The 16286-nt window shown below is 40.5% G+C and overlaps 1 protein-coding gene across 14 annotated transcripts in view; it reads left to right on the top strand.

Moving 5' to 3' along the window:
- The window catches only part of LOC110002867 (pleckstrin homology domain-containing family A member 5), a 75103-nt gene that overhangs the window by 46954 nt on the left and 11863 nt on the right, over positions 1-16286 (top strand). For 10 of the 14 annotated variants that reach the window (XM_065957077.1, XM_065957075.1, XM_065957074.1 and 7 more), the window contains 9 exons: positions 1083-1155; positions 3249-3349; positions 4575-4690; positions 6207-6713; positions 8084-8564; positions 9110-9196; positions 9905-10024; positions 11857-11910; positions 13223-13303. In XM_065957077.1, coding sequence (XP_065813149.1) covers positions 1083-1155; positions 3249-3349; positions 4575-4690; positions 6207-6713; positions 8084-8564; positions 9110-9196; positions 9905-10024; positions 11857-11910; positions 13223-13303 — 1620 coding nt within the window. Of the gene's footprint in view, positions 1-1082; positions 1156-3248; positions 3350-3375; positions 4275-4528; positions 4691-6206; positions 6714-8083; positions 8565-9109; positions 9197-9904; positions 10025-11856; positions 11911-13222; positions 13304-16286 lie in introns of those variants that run through there. The other 4 variants (XM_065957078.1, XM_020658592.3, XM_065957079.1 and 1 more) reach the window with 4 other exon arrangements.

Raw genomic sequence — 16286 nt, 5'->3', positions numbered from 1 at the left:
AAGGAAGAGACTCACAAATCTGCTACCCTGAATGAAAGCTGGATTTGCACTTTTATTTTCCTGCCTCATTGAAACCTGGAAGCTATTGAGGTCCTTGGCTGGGGAAAAGCTGCAGCCCAGTTTATCCTTTGGGAGAACAAAACGCCACAGTGATTGATGTGATGGTGAAAGACCCATTTTATTTTTCCCCCTTCTGCCAGAACAGAGCAAGATCTGACAGAACTTTTGATACATTTTATTCATGAGCACCTTGTAAAATTAGTGGTTAAAACCTTAATTGAATAGTGGGAGGCAGATGAATTAATGGACCCAATAATTTCAATCTTTTTTCTTTTTTTTTTTACATTTCTGATGTGCCTCCATTATGAACATACTGAGCAGCATCTGGTATTGTGACTTCTTGATACTAATGTGTAAAACACGCTGGTTCATGGAATAAAATTTCCATTTAAAGTAAACTGCTGCCCACATGCTGTTTCACCATAATGACACAGTTGCTGAGGTTCCTCCCCCTACTTTTGTCTCCGGTTCCAATCCACGATTAAGGACTCTGCTCAAGTTTTCCAATAAAGCAACCGGGGGAGTTAATACCCTTTGCCTCACCCTTCATCCTTCACAAGCAGCAGCCTGAAACCCCTCTTGATCACAGCCCTGCAGTACTAAAGCACAACTTAAGCAAAGGAGGTGTATTTTTTATTCCCGCTTGTACAACTATGTTTATTTTAAAGGGTAAAAAGCTGTTTGTTTTATTGAAACAATACAACAGAAGAAATCTGTTAATTGTGAATATTCCAGACTAGTAATCATCAAAGAATCCTTTAAACCAAATAAGCTCATTTGCAGAATAAGTACAATTTAAGTGGAAGAAATTGGCTGGATAATGTGGATGAACAATTTGGATCAAGTGATACCTGGTTTCTTGATGGTCTGCCAATCAGTCTGAAGCACAGTGTAGTAAATGTTTAACAGTTTTTATAGGGTAATTCAAACCCAAATTGCAATTTGAAAAGTTATTGATTTTCTGGGTCATGTCCATCTAGTTTGTGGGGTAACAGTGCCTTATTCCTCTGGTGTCTTTTTAGGACAGTACAGGGATGAAGCTGTGGAAGAAGAGGTGGTTCGTGCTCTCAGACCTTTGCCTCTTCTACTACAGAGGTGAGTCCTGTCCTCTCAGCCATTGTAGTAACAAGTTTCATTCGAGCTGCACTACTAACAACAATGATGGTTTTCCATTAGCTGTTCAAACTTGTGCCCTTAAAAACCACAATCAGGGCTATTTGTGATTGTTAATGAATCTGGATCCAAGCCCTTGTGCTAAGCAGCCTGTAATGTCTAACAAAAATGACATTTTAACTGAAATGGCTCTCCTGTCGTCAGTTTGCCATCTGAGAGATGGTTTTTCCCTGAACAAAGCTCCAGCGTGGTTTGGATGCAGTCATAATGTTAAAACAGATATCATAGCAGAAAATAGGCTTTCGCTTTAATGCTCTGATGTTAAGTCATGGAACAAGTTTCCAGAGGTGGTGCTGGATTTATGCAGTGGTTGCAGACTGGTCTTGCACATGCATTCAGTTGCATAAAACAAAACTTATGAAGCTAATATTTAAACTTCTCTTCTTGTTCCACATTAGAGGGACCACTTTCAAATGAAGGCTTTGATCATCCCTCTGAAAATGTGTGGTATTATATGGTTCTGTAATTTAGTAAAGTCAACCTTTAATTTCATAACCAACAAATAAAAACAATGTTTTGACTGAAGTACAAAATGTAAATTCATTCGTATTTGATCTTTGATTTGAAACAACTCTAGCACCTTAATCAGAGTCACAATCTTAGTCATGTTTTCTAAACGATACACTTATTATTGGAGTCCAAGACCAGGTTTAAATCTTTCATTCTATGATTGAAACCAGGCGGTCTTGAAAACCTTTCCCTTTCTCCGGCTGCTCAGTTGTGCAGTTGTGTCAGATGTGCAAGCATTATATGTGGTCCTTTATATAAGATGCTATTGACTAAGCTGTTATTGACCGGTTATTTCAGCATCCCAGAACTAATGTTCATATCAAATATTGACACAGCTGTGTCCAGAGAACAACAAAGCTTTCCTATGAATGAATAACGGAACTGTTTACTGTGTGAGGTAACTGTAGTGTATCTCTGTTAGGCTGCAGCTAAACAGAGAAAAATCAAGTCTTGGTGGAAAACATCCCAATGTCCTTTGCCCATTCAATGCCGATACAGTCATCATTTCTGCTGATCAGGATGACATCTCGTCTGTGTTATTTCTGGTGTCTGCCAGTTCGGTAGCCCTCATTCCGCCCACTGACTGACAAAAGCCAGCAGCAGACCCAAACGCTTTATCCAGACAGACATGCAGAGAAATCCATCCATCAGCAGAGAGTGGGCAGAGAGGTCATGGACTGTGCTGCCCCTCACCAAACTGATATCTGCTGCTGTTATCAGACTATTATTGTGCGCTCAGTCTCCCACAATGTTAACTTATGTTCAGGCTGCTCTGTAATATCCTCTGTGATTGTGTGCATGTTAGAGAGATGTGGAGACTTCATGAATAAATAAATGTGGGAGCTGTGGGCTTCAGGTACAGCTAATGCTGCTCAACAGATAAATACACCAATCCTTCAGATTATAGTAATGGAACCAGGCCACTAATATTGCTCCAGATAGTTTTACTTCACTACCAAAGGTTGACCAGGGTTCAGCTACTAAGTCTTCCTCCAAATTTCACTCTACATTTCTTAGCGTAATTCTTCCCACTTACAATCAGTAAGTTATACCTACTGTAACATAAATACCCAGTCAACCCAAAAACATGCACAAATGCAAGCCAGACAGAGCAAATGCACTTATGGAACTGCAGCAGTCATTTACGTGATTCTGTTTTCTTGCACTGTTTTGGTTAGCAGCGCAGATTGCTTATATCAAATTAGGAGGTTTAGGCAATTCTCTGCTTAAAACTCGGGACTCAATCTAATCCCCCCTGTGGAGAGGGCTCCATTGTCAATGTGAAGCCCTGTCTGCTAACTTAATGAGGATTAGATCAGCCTAGTTGCATAGAACATTGAATCAATGCCTTTTCCGCTGATTGGACACTGCTCAGCTGACTAACGCACTCCTCCTTTTTTATGTTTGCAAATGAATGTTCCCCATAAGAGTTAAGTTGGAGTTTACTGGTATGAAAAGCTCCTAAAGTGTGTAAAACTGTGTTGACTTGGTCATTTTCTCTGCAGACGAAAAAGAGGAGGGAATACTTGGCAGCATCCTGCTACCAAGCTTTCATGTATCCATGCTGTCTGTGGATGATCACATTAACAGAAAATATGCCTTCAAGGTCAGTGCATGTTTTCATTCCTGTCAAACTTTGTTAGACTGCACATGGTTTGGATGAAAGCACATACAAGTAATTAGTATTATTAAAGCTCTAATGACATAAGATAAGAGCTTAATGTACAAAGCTTCCTTCAAACTACTGTTTAAAGTTTGAACTTTGGACTTCCCGCTTTGTTTATATACATCCACTTTTAAGTTTACTTTGACATTTCTTTTCTTTAGAAATAGTTGATTCACAGTGAAGTTCTGCAAGTAATGTTTTATCTGTGCACTGCAAGCATTAAGAAAGCAAAGAAAGCTCCTGCAAACAGTGATATGTCTGTGCTTGCTGCTGCCAGTGGTGTAGTACTAGAGCATGGCAATAGATGACTTGGAAAGCCCAAGTTACAGGGCAACAGGCATATTTTATGGTGTATACCGCACTTGACTGTGGTTCCTTCATAAACCCTGAGAGACAAAAAAGTTGACCTGCCAAGTTCAGCCAAACACAGACGCCCAGGAGTCTACCCAAGGTCTCTGTAACCACACAGCCCACTCCTTTTCCAACTTAGACTGAGAGAGAGACAGAGACAGAGAGAGAGAGAGAGAGAGAGAGAGGAAGTAACATGAGAGCAGGACAAGACCCCTTCAGTTTACTGAGATTTACTCAGGAATGGGATGACTTTTTGACTTCAAAGTTTTCGTTCTAAACTTTTCCTGTCCCCTGTTGTTGTGGTTAAAATGGTCATGTCATCTAAAGTTCCTGATGTGTCATTATTATTCTACGGAAGGAGTAGCTTCAGACAATGGTAAACAGGATATTGAGGCTCTTCACTAAACATTCTGTTTTTCTCTTTCTGCGTCTGGCTTTAACAATAAATTGGTTTGTTTGCTGCAAGACAAATGGAGCAACTACAGAACGAGTCACCCACACAATGCACTCAGTGGTAAGTCCTACACGACTGTGACTTATAAACTGCTCCTATCTAGTGGTATGCATGCCAAAGGTGAACCAAAGTAGCATTTTGTACCATTATAATCTATGAATAAACATGAAATGCCTTAAAGTCATTTATGTCACAGAGTGTCTCCTATTTTGTGAAAACCCTACATATCAGTGACTTACACTTGATTTAATTCGGGATTAAATTAAAAAAACATCCCAGCTGACTTGATGACTTTTCTCTTCTCTCTCTTTCAGGTAACTTATGTGTGTTTGTCACATCTCCTGTCATCCGTCACAACAGGCCACACATCCCAACATGAGGACATACTATTTTTGCAGTGACACAGCTAAAGAGATGGAGTCCTGGATGAAAGTAATGACAGACGCTGCACTTGTGCATTCAGAGCCAGTCAAAAGGTTTGTAGGAGCATCACTAATGTTGCCATTTTACAGAGAGGCTGTATTTCATTTGAAGCTGGGGGAATACGGTGGGGCTTTTTTTTTTTTTTTTTTTTTTTTTTTTCTTGAGTGGAGAGAAAAAAAGGATTTTTAAAATACCACAATGATTGACCTTGTTTTCTTTTCTGCATCCTAATTTTTCTTTATAGTATTTGTTTTGTTCCCAAGTATTCCAAGACCCTTATGCTGTGCTGTTGCCATCCTTAGTTTCTGTAATATATATATTTTTTTTTTTTATTGTTGACCTTCTACATGCCATGTGCATGTGGGCATCTACCCACTGTAATTGCATGGTGCAGGTTGTTTCGTGAATGTTGTGCACAGCTGTGCTGGCTGATCAGGATCACTGACTCATCAGGATGATTTTTTTTCTTTTCCTTTTTACACTCCGTGTTAAATGTCTGTGATTTGGCAGCTTGCCTCTCTAATGCCCTCTTTCTACATGGGCGAGCAGAGGCGTATTAGTAAAGTGCTTTGTAATTACACAGCCTAGTAGTGCCTGAAATCTGCTGAACACCACTGATAAATTGGACAGAGTGATGTTTTTTTAAGGTAATCTGTATAACAGAATTCTGATAAACATCTAGACTGTAGGGTAACCACATTTCAAAGTATCTACCATCTCGTTTTCTATTGACATTTTTTCATATTAAAAGCAGGTGGGATTTGGGATTTTGCCTTTAAGTGTTTCTGCAATCTCTTTTAAACAAGTGAATGTACACAGACTTTTCTTAGGGCTAATAATTTCCTCCACTTGGCTGCTGGAGCCACATAAGGCTGGAAGAGACATTACGTGACTATTTGAAAGGATACGAGTGGAAACTGTGAAAGGATGCCTTTCCTATTGCCCTCCTCCTGCTAACCCAGTGAGCCGTGCTGCTTAGGAGAATTTGCCAAACTTTGAAGCTGTGACCTTGACTCTGTTTAAGGCCAAGGAGCAGTGGTATCTATTACCTCCGGAGACCTCCCTAAGGACCAAAGAGCTGTAGATAGCGCTTCTCGAGAGGAGGCAAATGGGTGTTGCAAATGTGCAGGCAGTGTTTTATTTGAGATATCTGATTTCCTTTTACACGCCTGGCCTCCTCCAGCAACTGGAAGAAAGATTATGGACCTCTGCCTGTTTTCTTTGCACTTTCTTTTTTATTCACAGCTGCCGCCGTTAGCAGAGTTCTCAAAAGTAGTGCATTAGGGCTACAGGATATTTTATTTATACCAACATGCTTTGTCTCATTATGGAGACAGGTCTTTCTCAACAACAATAAATGCACACAAAGATTCACAAATATATTTAAGTTTTTATATGTAAATGACTCTTCAAAATATTTTTCATTACACAAGAAAATATTTGTTCTTTTTAAATGGGAAAAAAAATTATACATGTAATGGAAATCCATAATTGCTCATTGTGTCCTAATTGCTTAAACAGTTTTAGATTTTTTATTTTATTCTAAGGTTGCCTCTTTGTCTCTGTCAGGCTGGACAGGCTAAAAGTGGAGCAGTGTGGACCACAAGAGATACATCATCTGGCCAACAACAGGCCGCCTCTCACTCAGCCTGAAATCCAGAATAACGAGCGTAACCGTGAGGTGGACCATGAGCACACTGCATCAGTTACATCCAGCACAGCCGAAGAAGAGAGGAAGCAGCAAGACGCTGAACGCTACGGCTTCCAGAAGGACGGGGTGGAGCGAGAGCGTCCACTAACGAAGATCAACAGCATCAAACTGCAGCCGGCTGAGGCAGCAGCCGTCAAGGCTAACCTCGCCTCACCACAGACTCCCGCAGAAACCGATGGGTTGCAACGCAGCCCACGGGTCAATGGATCTGATGAGCAATGTCCAACTAATGGGACCAGAGTTCCTCCTCAACGGAGTCCCACCCATGAGCCTGACCATACCCTAAGCAGGACCAGCTCTATGCAGCAACTGGAGCAGTGGGTCCGCACTCAAAGAGGACGCAACCAGGACGATGACACAAGAAGGTTGGTTTGATCATGTGACCTTTTTCAGAGTTATTGTTCCATGTTCTCTCTTTATCTCTTTAAAAATATACTTTTATAAGTTGTTGTTTACAAGAGTCAAAGCTTGTCCTACTTTGACCGCAAGAAGTTGAACTTGGCAAAAGTTTGTATAATCTATAAATGCTGATTCACCTGAAACTTTAGACAGGAGGGATTCTCCCTAAGCACCTAAGTGCTCGCATACAGTAAATATTTTAGATTTCTAAAGCTTATTACACCCATTTTTTCTGTAAAGTCGAGTTAAAGCCAGAGGATTTACCCACTTCTCCCATCGTTTAAACTCTTTGATATTTCACTATTGAGTGTGCACTAAGTAGAATTTGGGATACACAATAGCCGAGCAGAGCTGTTAGCTTGAGTTGCTGCCTGATACTCTCACCCTGCTGTGACAGTCTCATTTTTAATTGGTGGAGATTAAACTTGCTCTGTCACCAATGTCTGCCTGCATGGCCTTCTGTCAGTGTGTCTGTCTCTCCATCTGTTTATCTGTCTGACAGTTTATCTTTGGCTGGCTTGTGCTCACTCTGTCCTGTTTGCATCACTCCTTATATTTATAAAAACATGGCTGTAAGTGCATGGATTTAGTTAGATTATCATGGATATAATCACAACAAGTCCTTGGACATATATTTCCACTTTGCTCCTTTTGTGATAAGTGTGCACACGCCCACTCCTTCAACTCCTTCAACAGTCTCTCTTTCTCATTACATGCATGACCACAAGAAGAATATTTCATTTCTGTCAAGCTTCTGTTTTGTTATATTGGATTTAAACGGACTGGTGAGCAATTATCTGTCAGGAAGTCTCAATAGGAAGCTCTCCTGATGCCAGCTGCACTAACTTTGAACCCACTGAGCGAGTGAAGCTTTTCAAAGCCTTGTTGGCACCGGAAAGCATTCATTTCTCCTTTGGAGAGCAAAAGTTTGAACTTCAATCTGTGTAACAGACAAGACTAGAGGTGTTTTGGATCTACACAGTTCTGTAAGAAAAATTAGTAACTTTCACTGATTGTTCTGTTTCACAATGTCACATTGTTTTGAAGTTAGTTAGATAGCAGGCTTTAATCAGGGATTTTGGTTTAACGTTGATAAAAAAGATAATGGAAAAAAATGAAGTTTTATTGATTATAAACAACACATCTAATGGAGCATGCCAGATAGATCCAGTTATTTGTGAAGAAAATAATGCTCTGCTATCATAAACAGATTAATAAATAAATAACTAATTGTTGATGTCGTCATTTTTTACATTGTTGTTGTTCTCATCTGTCTTATCATTAATGAATAATATCTCATACCTCATATCGATTTCTGTTCCTTCTTTATCCACAGCATTACATCATACCAGACGCTGCCTAGAAACATGCCAAGCCATCGGGTACCCTATATGTCTCCTTATGGCGATGGCTACTGCAGTATGCCCAGAAATAGCATGGCGCAGCGGGACAGCATCTGCAGCATGTCCCCATCTCTCTATGACCAGGCCCTGGGTCCCTCAACTGTCGACAAGCGCCGCTCCATGCGCGACGACACCATGTGGCAGCTATTTGAATGGCAACAAAGGCAGGCCTACACCAGGCAGCCAGGCCTCTACAGCAACATGGCCAGTCCCAAAACCATGATTAACTTGTCAGAGCATGCTGCACCCAGCCATTCGATACCCCCCTCGCCCTCCCATGGCTCCCTGTCAATGTACGGTGGCTACTCGCCAATGAGATCCTACAACATGAACAGTGCTCGTTCAGAGCTATCCTCGCCCATCTATAGAAGAGACATGAGCATCGACAGGCGGCACAGACCACAACCCAACAAGGTCTGTCATGACACAAATAGATGCTAACATGGAGGTTCAAGCACAGACTAAAAAGGATGTATCACATACCTTTAGTGGGATTGAGTTTTATCGGATGGTATATAACACTATGCAGCTATTATAGTATTTATAGTGCTCTGATTTGTAGACATATATCCCTGAGATAAAATGGAGTTGAATTGAATCTACAATCAGTGTTTGAACATGCTGTCGACAGCCTCCATTAGAACCAGATTTCACTTAAGAAATGAAAACTGTGTGCACTTTGGATTGTCTAGAATAGAGACCCTAAAAGCTAAGAAGCTTTTAAAAGCTCACTCCCTTTTCAGAGTGTTACCGTTAACATAATTTTCATGATTTTTAAACAGCACAAACTGTCATTCATTATTGTTTTATATTAGCAAATGAAAAAAAATCAAAACTGTTAATTATCATTAAAGGTATGTAGCAGGGTTTTGTTGTATTTTGTTTAACTGGTTGGCTGTGCAGGATTACTGAAAGCAGTCATTTGTGTAAAACGCTGTTTTGTTATCTCTTGTTTCCAGCATTATGCCTACCCACCTGATAGAAGATCTATGCCTGCAGGGATCCCAGTCCAGACTATCACTGCTCAGTCTCTCCAAGGCAAAACAGTGAGTCCCTCTCTATGTTGTCCCCATATGCTTGTGTCACTTTGTTCTACTTTGTTTCTGTAGTACACCACAGAGTAATTTCACGCCTTGGCTCGACACACTTGTTCATTTGGGTTTAATTGGACTTCTTTTCGTGACAAGGCTCCCTTTCTCCTTCCTCCTTCCTACTCTTTCTGTCCTTCACTTTCCTCCAAGAAGACGTTGTGACAGAATCTTTAGAGACAGATTTAGGCAGAACTCAGATGTATGTTCCAAGCTGCAGGATTTAGGGTGTTTCTCACTTGAGGAGCGCCTTTGACTCGCTTCACATCAGTGAAGACTTAAAAACCCTGTCACTCACAGCTCTCTAAGCCTGATCAGGAATTTATGTCAAAGCGGCGCACAGAACTGTGTCCTCATGGAGCTCAGAGAGTGTGAACTGAATGCTGTATTGAATACTAAACTGTTCTTCTGTCTTGAGTGGACGTGTGGAATTTGCATGCTGCTGACTGCAATAACACCTTGGATATTCTCATGGTCCTGAGATGCATGGAAATTAAATACCTAGATATAACAACTTCTCATCTTTAGGACTCTGATTCCTCTTAATCTCCTGTCCTGGTGTTTTCTCTCCTTTCCTTTCCCCTCCTCTCCTCTCCCACTCCCCCTGCGGTATCCCTGTTTCCTTGTGGCTATGTGTCCCTCCCTCCCCTCCTCCCACCCTTGCAGCCTGAGGAACTGACTCTGCTGCTGATAAAGCTGCGGCGGCAGCAGGCAGAGCTAAACAGTATCCGGGAGCACACTGTAGCACAGCTTATGCAACTAAACATGGATGGCAACAACCCAAAGGTCAGGCCCCCAGAGATTCTCCTGCAGGGGTGTGTGTTCCTGTGTGTGTGTATGCCATCTTTACCCACTACTATTTATCATCTGGATCGAGATAATTCTTTTTGGCTCTACACAGGGATGATTAATGGAAAAGAAAGGCACTATAGTAGATATTCTCCTAAGGGCTATGCTTTGGCATATTTAGAGATCAACTATCTCTCGTTCAACTTTCTCCATTACATGTGAAGTGTCTGGAAACAAAAGAAATATTCTATTTAACAACCAGAATCTGACATCAGGTCACAGCATTTGTTTCAATTCAGTTTGTCGAGTTGTTGATGGCGTCATTATGCTTCATTCACTCAGACTCTAGACAGATGTTTGCCAGAAATCAAACTCAAAGTCATTGGCAAGCTTAAAAAGTGATTGAATACAGGTTTTAAGGGGGAATATGTATATGTTTTTTCTGTATTTTTTACATTTAAAGTATCTTCTAAGACATCACACTACAGATTTGATCATTCGTGATGTAGGTCGATCTGGCCTTATCTGGTCGAGTAAAAGGCTTTCGATTTTTCAACACTTGATCAGTGTTTTTTCTTGAATCTATACAGTTGAGGTGTTCTTTATTTCTGCTTCACCTTGTTTAGTTTAACAGGCATAACCTGTATTAGTCCTTATTTAGCTGAAGATGCTCATTGATTTTGAATTTGAAATAAACACAAGTTACCTGTGCCCTAATGAAAGGATAAGCACTCACTCGAAGAAACCTCTCGTCCCAATTATGCCCCTGTGCCTTACTGATAAGTTACATAACCTCTTCTCTGGCTCTTAGTTACTACCACAACCAAAACAGCATTGCCACCCTCAGCAGACCAAAACTCCATTTATGCAAGCTAGCCAGGTTAAGACATCACTTCATGACATCACTGTGGTTGTCAAATGTGAACCTCCCCTCAACGTTGTTTTACCTAAAAAGTCCCATGACACCTCAGGAACTGTTAGCTCTGGCCGCCCAGAGCCACCCCCCTTCCATGCTAGCTCTCAACAACCACCATACCCACACGCAGAACTTCTATATCTTACTTACTTTACCACATGGCCATCACAGCCCCAAAAGCATTGCACCTTCAACAGACCTAGGCTCCATACATGCAAGCTCCAGGTAGTCACAACACTGATACTACCTACCCTACCACATGGCACCTAATGGCCCCCACAACCATAATGTAACTATTCCTGGTGCCAACATTACACATAACAAGGAACAGCCAAGATAGAATGGAGAAAAACAGAGATCAGTCTGTAGAGAGATCTCAGAAAAGGGGCGGGGCAAGCAGAGGCACGGTGAGGTGCCCTGATCTGGGTTAGCACTCGGCCCCGTCAGATCGGACTTTTGCTCAACCTCCCCCTACTCCCTAATTTTATGAGGCGAGAAGAGACAAAAACAAAGGGGATAAATGGTTTTCTCCTACCTTTTTTTTTGGCCCCCAAATTGCATTATTTATTCTCATCCACATCCTGTGTCCGAGTAAAAACTTGCACACACTTTGGCTGATGTAGTTTAAGTTTGAATTCTGTATATGGTTGTATGATCATTCTGAAATAGAGTCCCTCCCATCCCACAGTACACTCGTTCTTTTACCTTATATAGTACATCCACTACCTGACCTCTTTTCCACCTTGACTGCTCCTGCATTCCTTTCTGTCTCGAAATATTTGGGCAAACTGGACATGAGAAGCCTGTGTGAGTGTGTGAATGAGAGAGAGCCTCCAAGTATGAATGTGATCTTTTCTTTTGTCTCACTCTCCTGTTGCCTTTTCTTTGCTCTCCTCTTTGCTGCTGACGTTAGAACGACATTCTCTCCCATCACCTCCAAAGGAACCTCATGTATTTGGACAATCAGGTGGGGTAATGCATGACTGCATGGCCCTGTCTCTTCTCTTCATGAACTGAACTCTTTAAACGCTTTGCTTGTATTATTTGAAGCAGTGCTGCCATCTGAAAAAAACCCAGTTTAATGTGAAGATAAGTTATCATGAATAATTTAATGTTTGCATTTTTAGGAGGACACTACAAAGCATGGATCACATACCGCAGCACTTATGCCTAAGCTAGTTTGCCAGGTCGTCACTAAAAAGCTCGGCATCTCCATTCATTCATTTGTCCCTAAACTCATCTTCAGCAATACTAACTGAATATCAAGATATCATTCTGTTCTTTGGTAGAGAAGGGACATGGGGACAGAACTTTAAAAAGTAAATATTATGTAATGAACTCTAAAGATAAGATGGAACTTAATTGATCCTAGTGCCTAGATTTGTCCTAAAATTACATTAACAAATAAGAACATAAAAGAGTATCAAAAATTCAGGAATTAAAAAAACAGTGTTAAATAAAGTGAATGAGAGTAACAATCCAAGAAACTGTCTGAATTGAGTAGCAATAAAAACGATAAGTTAAGTAACAAGAGTAAGGGAAGTAAAACTATACTCTGCCCAAAATAATGGATATAAGATATCAAATGTAACAGCTCATGATAATAATGAATAGTAACAATGCACTCTAGATAATATTACACACGGTGTTGTATTGCACATGGACATTTATTTATTTCATGTTTATAAGTATAGGCACTTAAGCATGGAACAAGTAAACCATATCCACACACCACACATATTGAAAAGTTGTATTGCATATTAACGGCCTGCGGAGACCTCTTTTAGCTTCAATCTAATTTTTTTATTGCTCCGATGTGCTTTGAGAATTCAAGTTATTAAACATTTCTGTGTTGTACACCTGGGCACAACAACACATTGATTATAAAAAGTGAAAAAGAGAATAATTTCATATGTTAATGGTTTACACGACTTTGTGCAACTATAGAGAAATATGTTATTAAGACGGTGAGTGATGACTCTTAAAATGTATCTTAAGATGCATTGCATTAGTAGTGCTTTCTCTATTTGAATCAATGTAATTCATTTAATTCAAACAGGAGCTTTCCACCCCTAATAAACACAGATCTGTTTGTAAGAATCAGTCATTGCTTCTTGTTCCTGTTTCCATCCCCGTCCAGTCTGGATGCACGAGTTCATGTTTGATTCTGCTTTATGAAAACAAACGAGGTGTAAAAACATTGTATCGGTATTGTATCTTAAGTGTAGCACTGCTTTAAACTGACTTTTGATATATCGCTCCTCTCCACACTGGACTAGATGAAGGAAAATGACCCTTTAATCGTCATGACTCACACTATGATTGAGAACTCTGCCCCGAGGCCTCAACTTTACCAGCAAGTAAGGCCATCCGAAGGCTTTGCTCCGCCTCATCATCACCAGTCGCTGTTGTTATTTTGGTCTGTCGTGCTGCAATGCGCTTCCTCCGGTGTTTAAGTCCTCATGGCATCTTGCAAACTGGTCTCCCTGTATCGTTTTGTTTTGCCAGCATCTCCTCATCCATTGCTTTTGACTGTTCTCCTCTTATTGTGAGAAGTCATGCAGGAATGGGCATGACTTGTGAAAGAGTAGTATGATGTGTTTGCTTCACTGCTCAGTTAAAACCCCTCCTCACTCAGGTTTGTTGGTTGAAGCTGGAGAAAGCTTTTTCTAGAAACACTCAGCGATCTGTGGTTACTTCCAGATCAATCAGGGAGAAAAGCCTCTCATCGTTACCCGTCTTTCTTTGTTCAGATCTCTATCCAGTGATGGTTAGAGTGTTTTCTTCTTCATTCTTTGCAGAATGTGTTCCCTCTCACTAGCGTAGTCACCTGGACTGTCGAGGAAGACTCTTGTTAGAATGACTTCATTCTTTTCTTTTGCCTGACATTTACTTTTCAATCATTTGAATTACAACATTCTGTCTTGAAATAAGAAATATGTGAAAGGGGATTTTTTTTTTATCATAGCTGAAAGTAAGCCAAAGAAGTACTTTAGTTTATGTTCCACTTTGATAATGCTTGAGAAATGCTCCTTTAAAATGGTACTTGGAGTCTAGAAGTACAGTACAGTAATAATTAAGGGGTAAATACATAGTGGGGATGAGACAAAATATCGGCAATATGTCGTCATCTTGACTTGTGTGATAAAACTGTATAATCGCTGTTGCCAAATATCGATTTAATCTATTTAAGATTTTATTTTAAAGAAATATGGTGCTCCTTACAGACTGCCAATTTGACTCAGTGTTTAATGTTACAACTTGTGGCGCTTATAACATGAATGAGTGTGATGTTACCAGAAGTTAATTGGCCCAAAGAACAAGTTGACAGCAGGATTAGGGAAGAAGAAGAAGAAGAAGAAGAAGAAGAAAAATGCAGCGGGATAACGTTGGACAGTGGTGAAAACTAGTTAATGTGTGATAAGAGGAAAAACACCTTTTTAGCAGTGAAACAAAAAATGAATCCTGCCCTTAACTATTTTATGGTCATTTTTTTGATATATCATAATATTATTGTTTTGAAATATATAAATTATCAGCCAGAACTCTGTATCATGATATTATTCTTGTATTGTATTGTATCGTATATCAAAACATGAGTTTTCCCACCCTTATTAGGTAGCACTCTGAGCATCAGCTGTGGAATAGACTCCGTATATCTGGCTAGGGAGGCACACTGATGAAGATAAAGACAGATGACTTTAGGTTCAATCACTCTTGGTTGTTTGCATTACTTCCTGCTAACCCTCTCTTCTCATTCTGCTGGTGGGAAGGATGAAGAGAGCCGACTAGATTGTGATGACAGCCATCACATCACTTTGCCACTTTTGTGATCCCCTCATGGGGTGTAAAAGTGCTGCCGAAAGACTGCCCCCCCTTGCCCCTCCCACTCTCACCCTCCGACCATTCATCGTCATAACAGCCAGGCAACAGCTGCATTCCCACCTGTTCAGCTGCCAGAAATCTGTCTCCTACCCCCTCTTCCTCTTCCCCCATGTCACTCGTAATCCTCGCCACACAACCCCCAAAGTGAATCCCACTGAGCTGTGGGAGAGTTTGCATGTTTCTGTGTGGAATGCCATGTGGTTCTCGGGTCCCACCTGCTTTAACTGTGCTGTGTGGTTTAACTGAGGTGGTAACAAAGTGTGTGTGAAAGAGTGCAGGTGTGTGTAGCGCTACAGTAGTTTACAGTGCCGTCTTAATGTATTTGGACAGTGAGTCATTTTTTGTTGTTTTGGCTCTGAAGGCATTGGATTTGAAACCTAATTATATCTTAGAGGCAATGGAAATGTTACAGCATTATGTTTGAAAGTGCAAGGAAGTCATGTTAACATACCTGACAAACATAGCAGCCAATGTTGTTTTTTTGGGGGGGGGGAACCAAACAGATATTTAATTTGAAATGTCAGATGGTGTTTCCAGCTCTAACTACCAGCCTAAGCCCCAATCTAAGCAAGAAGGAAAGCTAATGCCTGTAAATTGTTGATTAGCCAGACATTGGCTTGAAAAGATTATAAAGAGTACGTATAAAAAAGTAAGGACATTTGAAGTAAGCCTGACTTCAACCAATTGTGTGACACTTAATCAATGATTTCCTTTGTAATAATAAACATTAAAAATAATTGTAATAGCAGAGGTGGTGAAACACAAAACAACACAGGATGATTTCACTGTCCTCATACTTATAGACTTTGTTATGTATTGCTTTTCTATACAGAGGAGTGGGTGTGTGATGGATCATAATGTGATGGAATTTCTGGAAACATGGGATCCAATGCAGTTAAATAAATCACCCCTACCTGAGCACTGTTTTTCTTCTTTTAAAATAAGAGTGTTGGTATGAATTCATATGGAAATAAGAATGAGTTTCTCTTTCTTGTTTTCCTTACTACAGTGACTAAGAGTCTATAAAAAAAGTAAGAAGTAGTATGGAAGTAACTAGAGTACAGTCTAGCCTGAATTAAAGTCTCATAAAGGTTCAAAGCATCATTAGTCTACATTACGTCCTCAGGAGTTTGGTAGTTACGTCGCCATTCTGGGAAATGTTTAAGAAAACTTTGACTTTATCCAGCACATTCTGACAACTGCTGCTGATGTAGTGTGTTCGGGGGGGGGGGGGGGGGGAAACAAAGAGCTTATACATTGACTTTACAGTTTAGATATGAAGGGTTATTCCCAGTAAAACCACTGTGTTTTTCTCTTCGTAAAATGCCTGTGGGTGGTGAAACACGAGGCACCACAATCTTTGTTTAGACTCGCTGCTCTGCCATTTGTCGGTTTGCTCATTTAAATTGTCTGATTCAGGGAAATATGAGTTTCTACTGTGAGAGAGCCTCGTCATGA

The sequence above is a fragment of the Labrus bergylta genome, chromosome 7 (genome assembly GCF_963930695.1).
Source record: "Labrus bergylta chromosome 7, fLabBer1.1, whole genome shotgun sequence".
NCBI lineage: Eukaryota > Metazoa > Chordata > Actinopteri > Labriformes > Labridae > Labrus > Labrus bergylta.
Note: the sequence above shows the minus strand (reverse complement) of the source record. Positions and strands in the feature narration are given on the sequence as shown.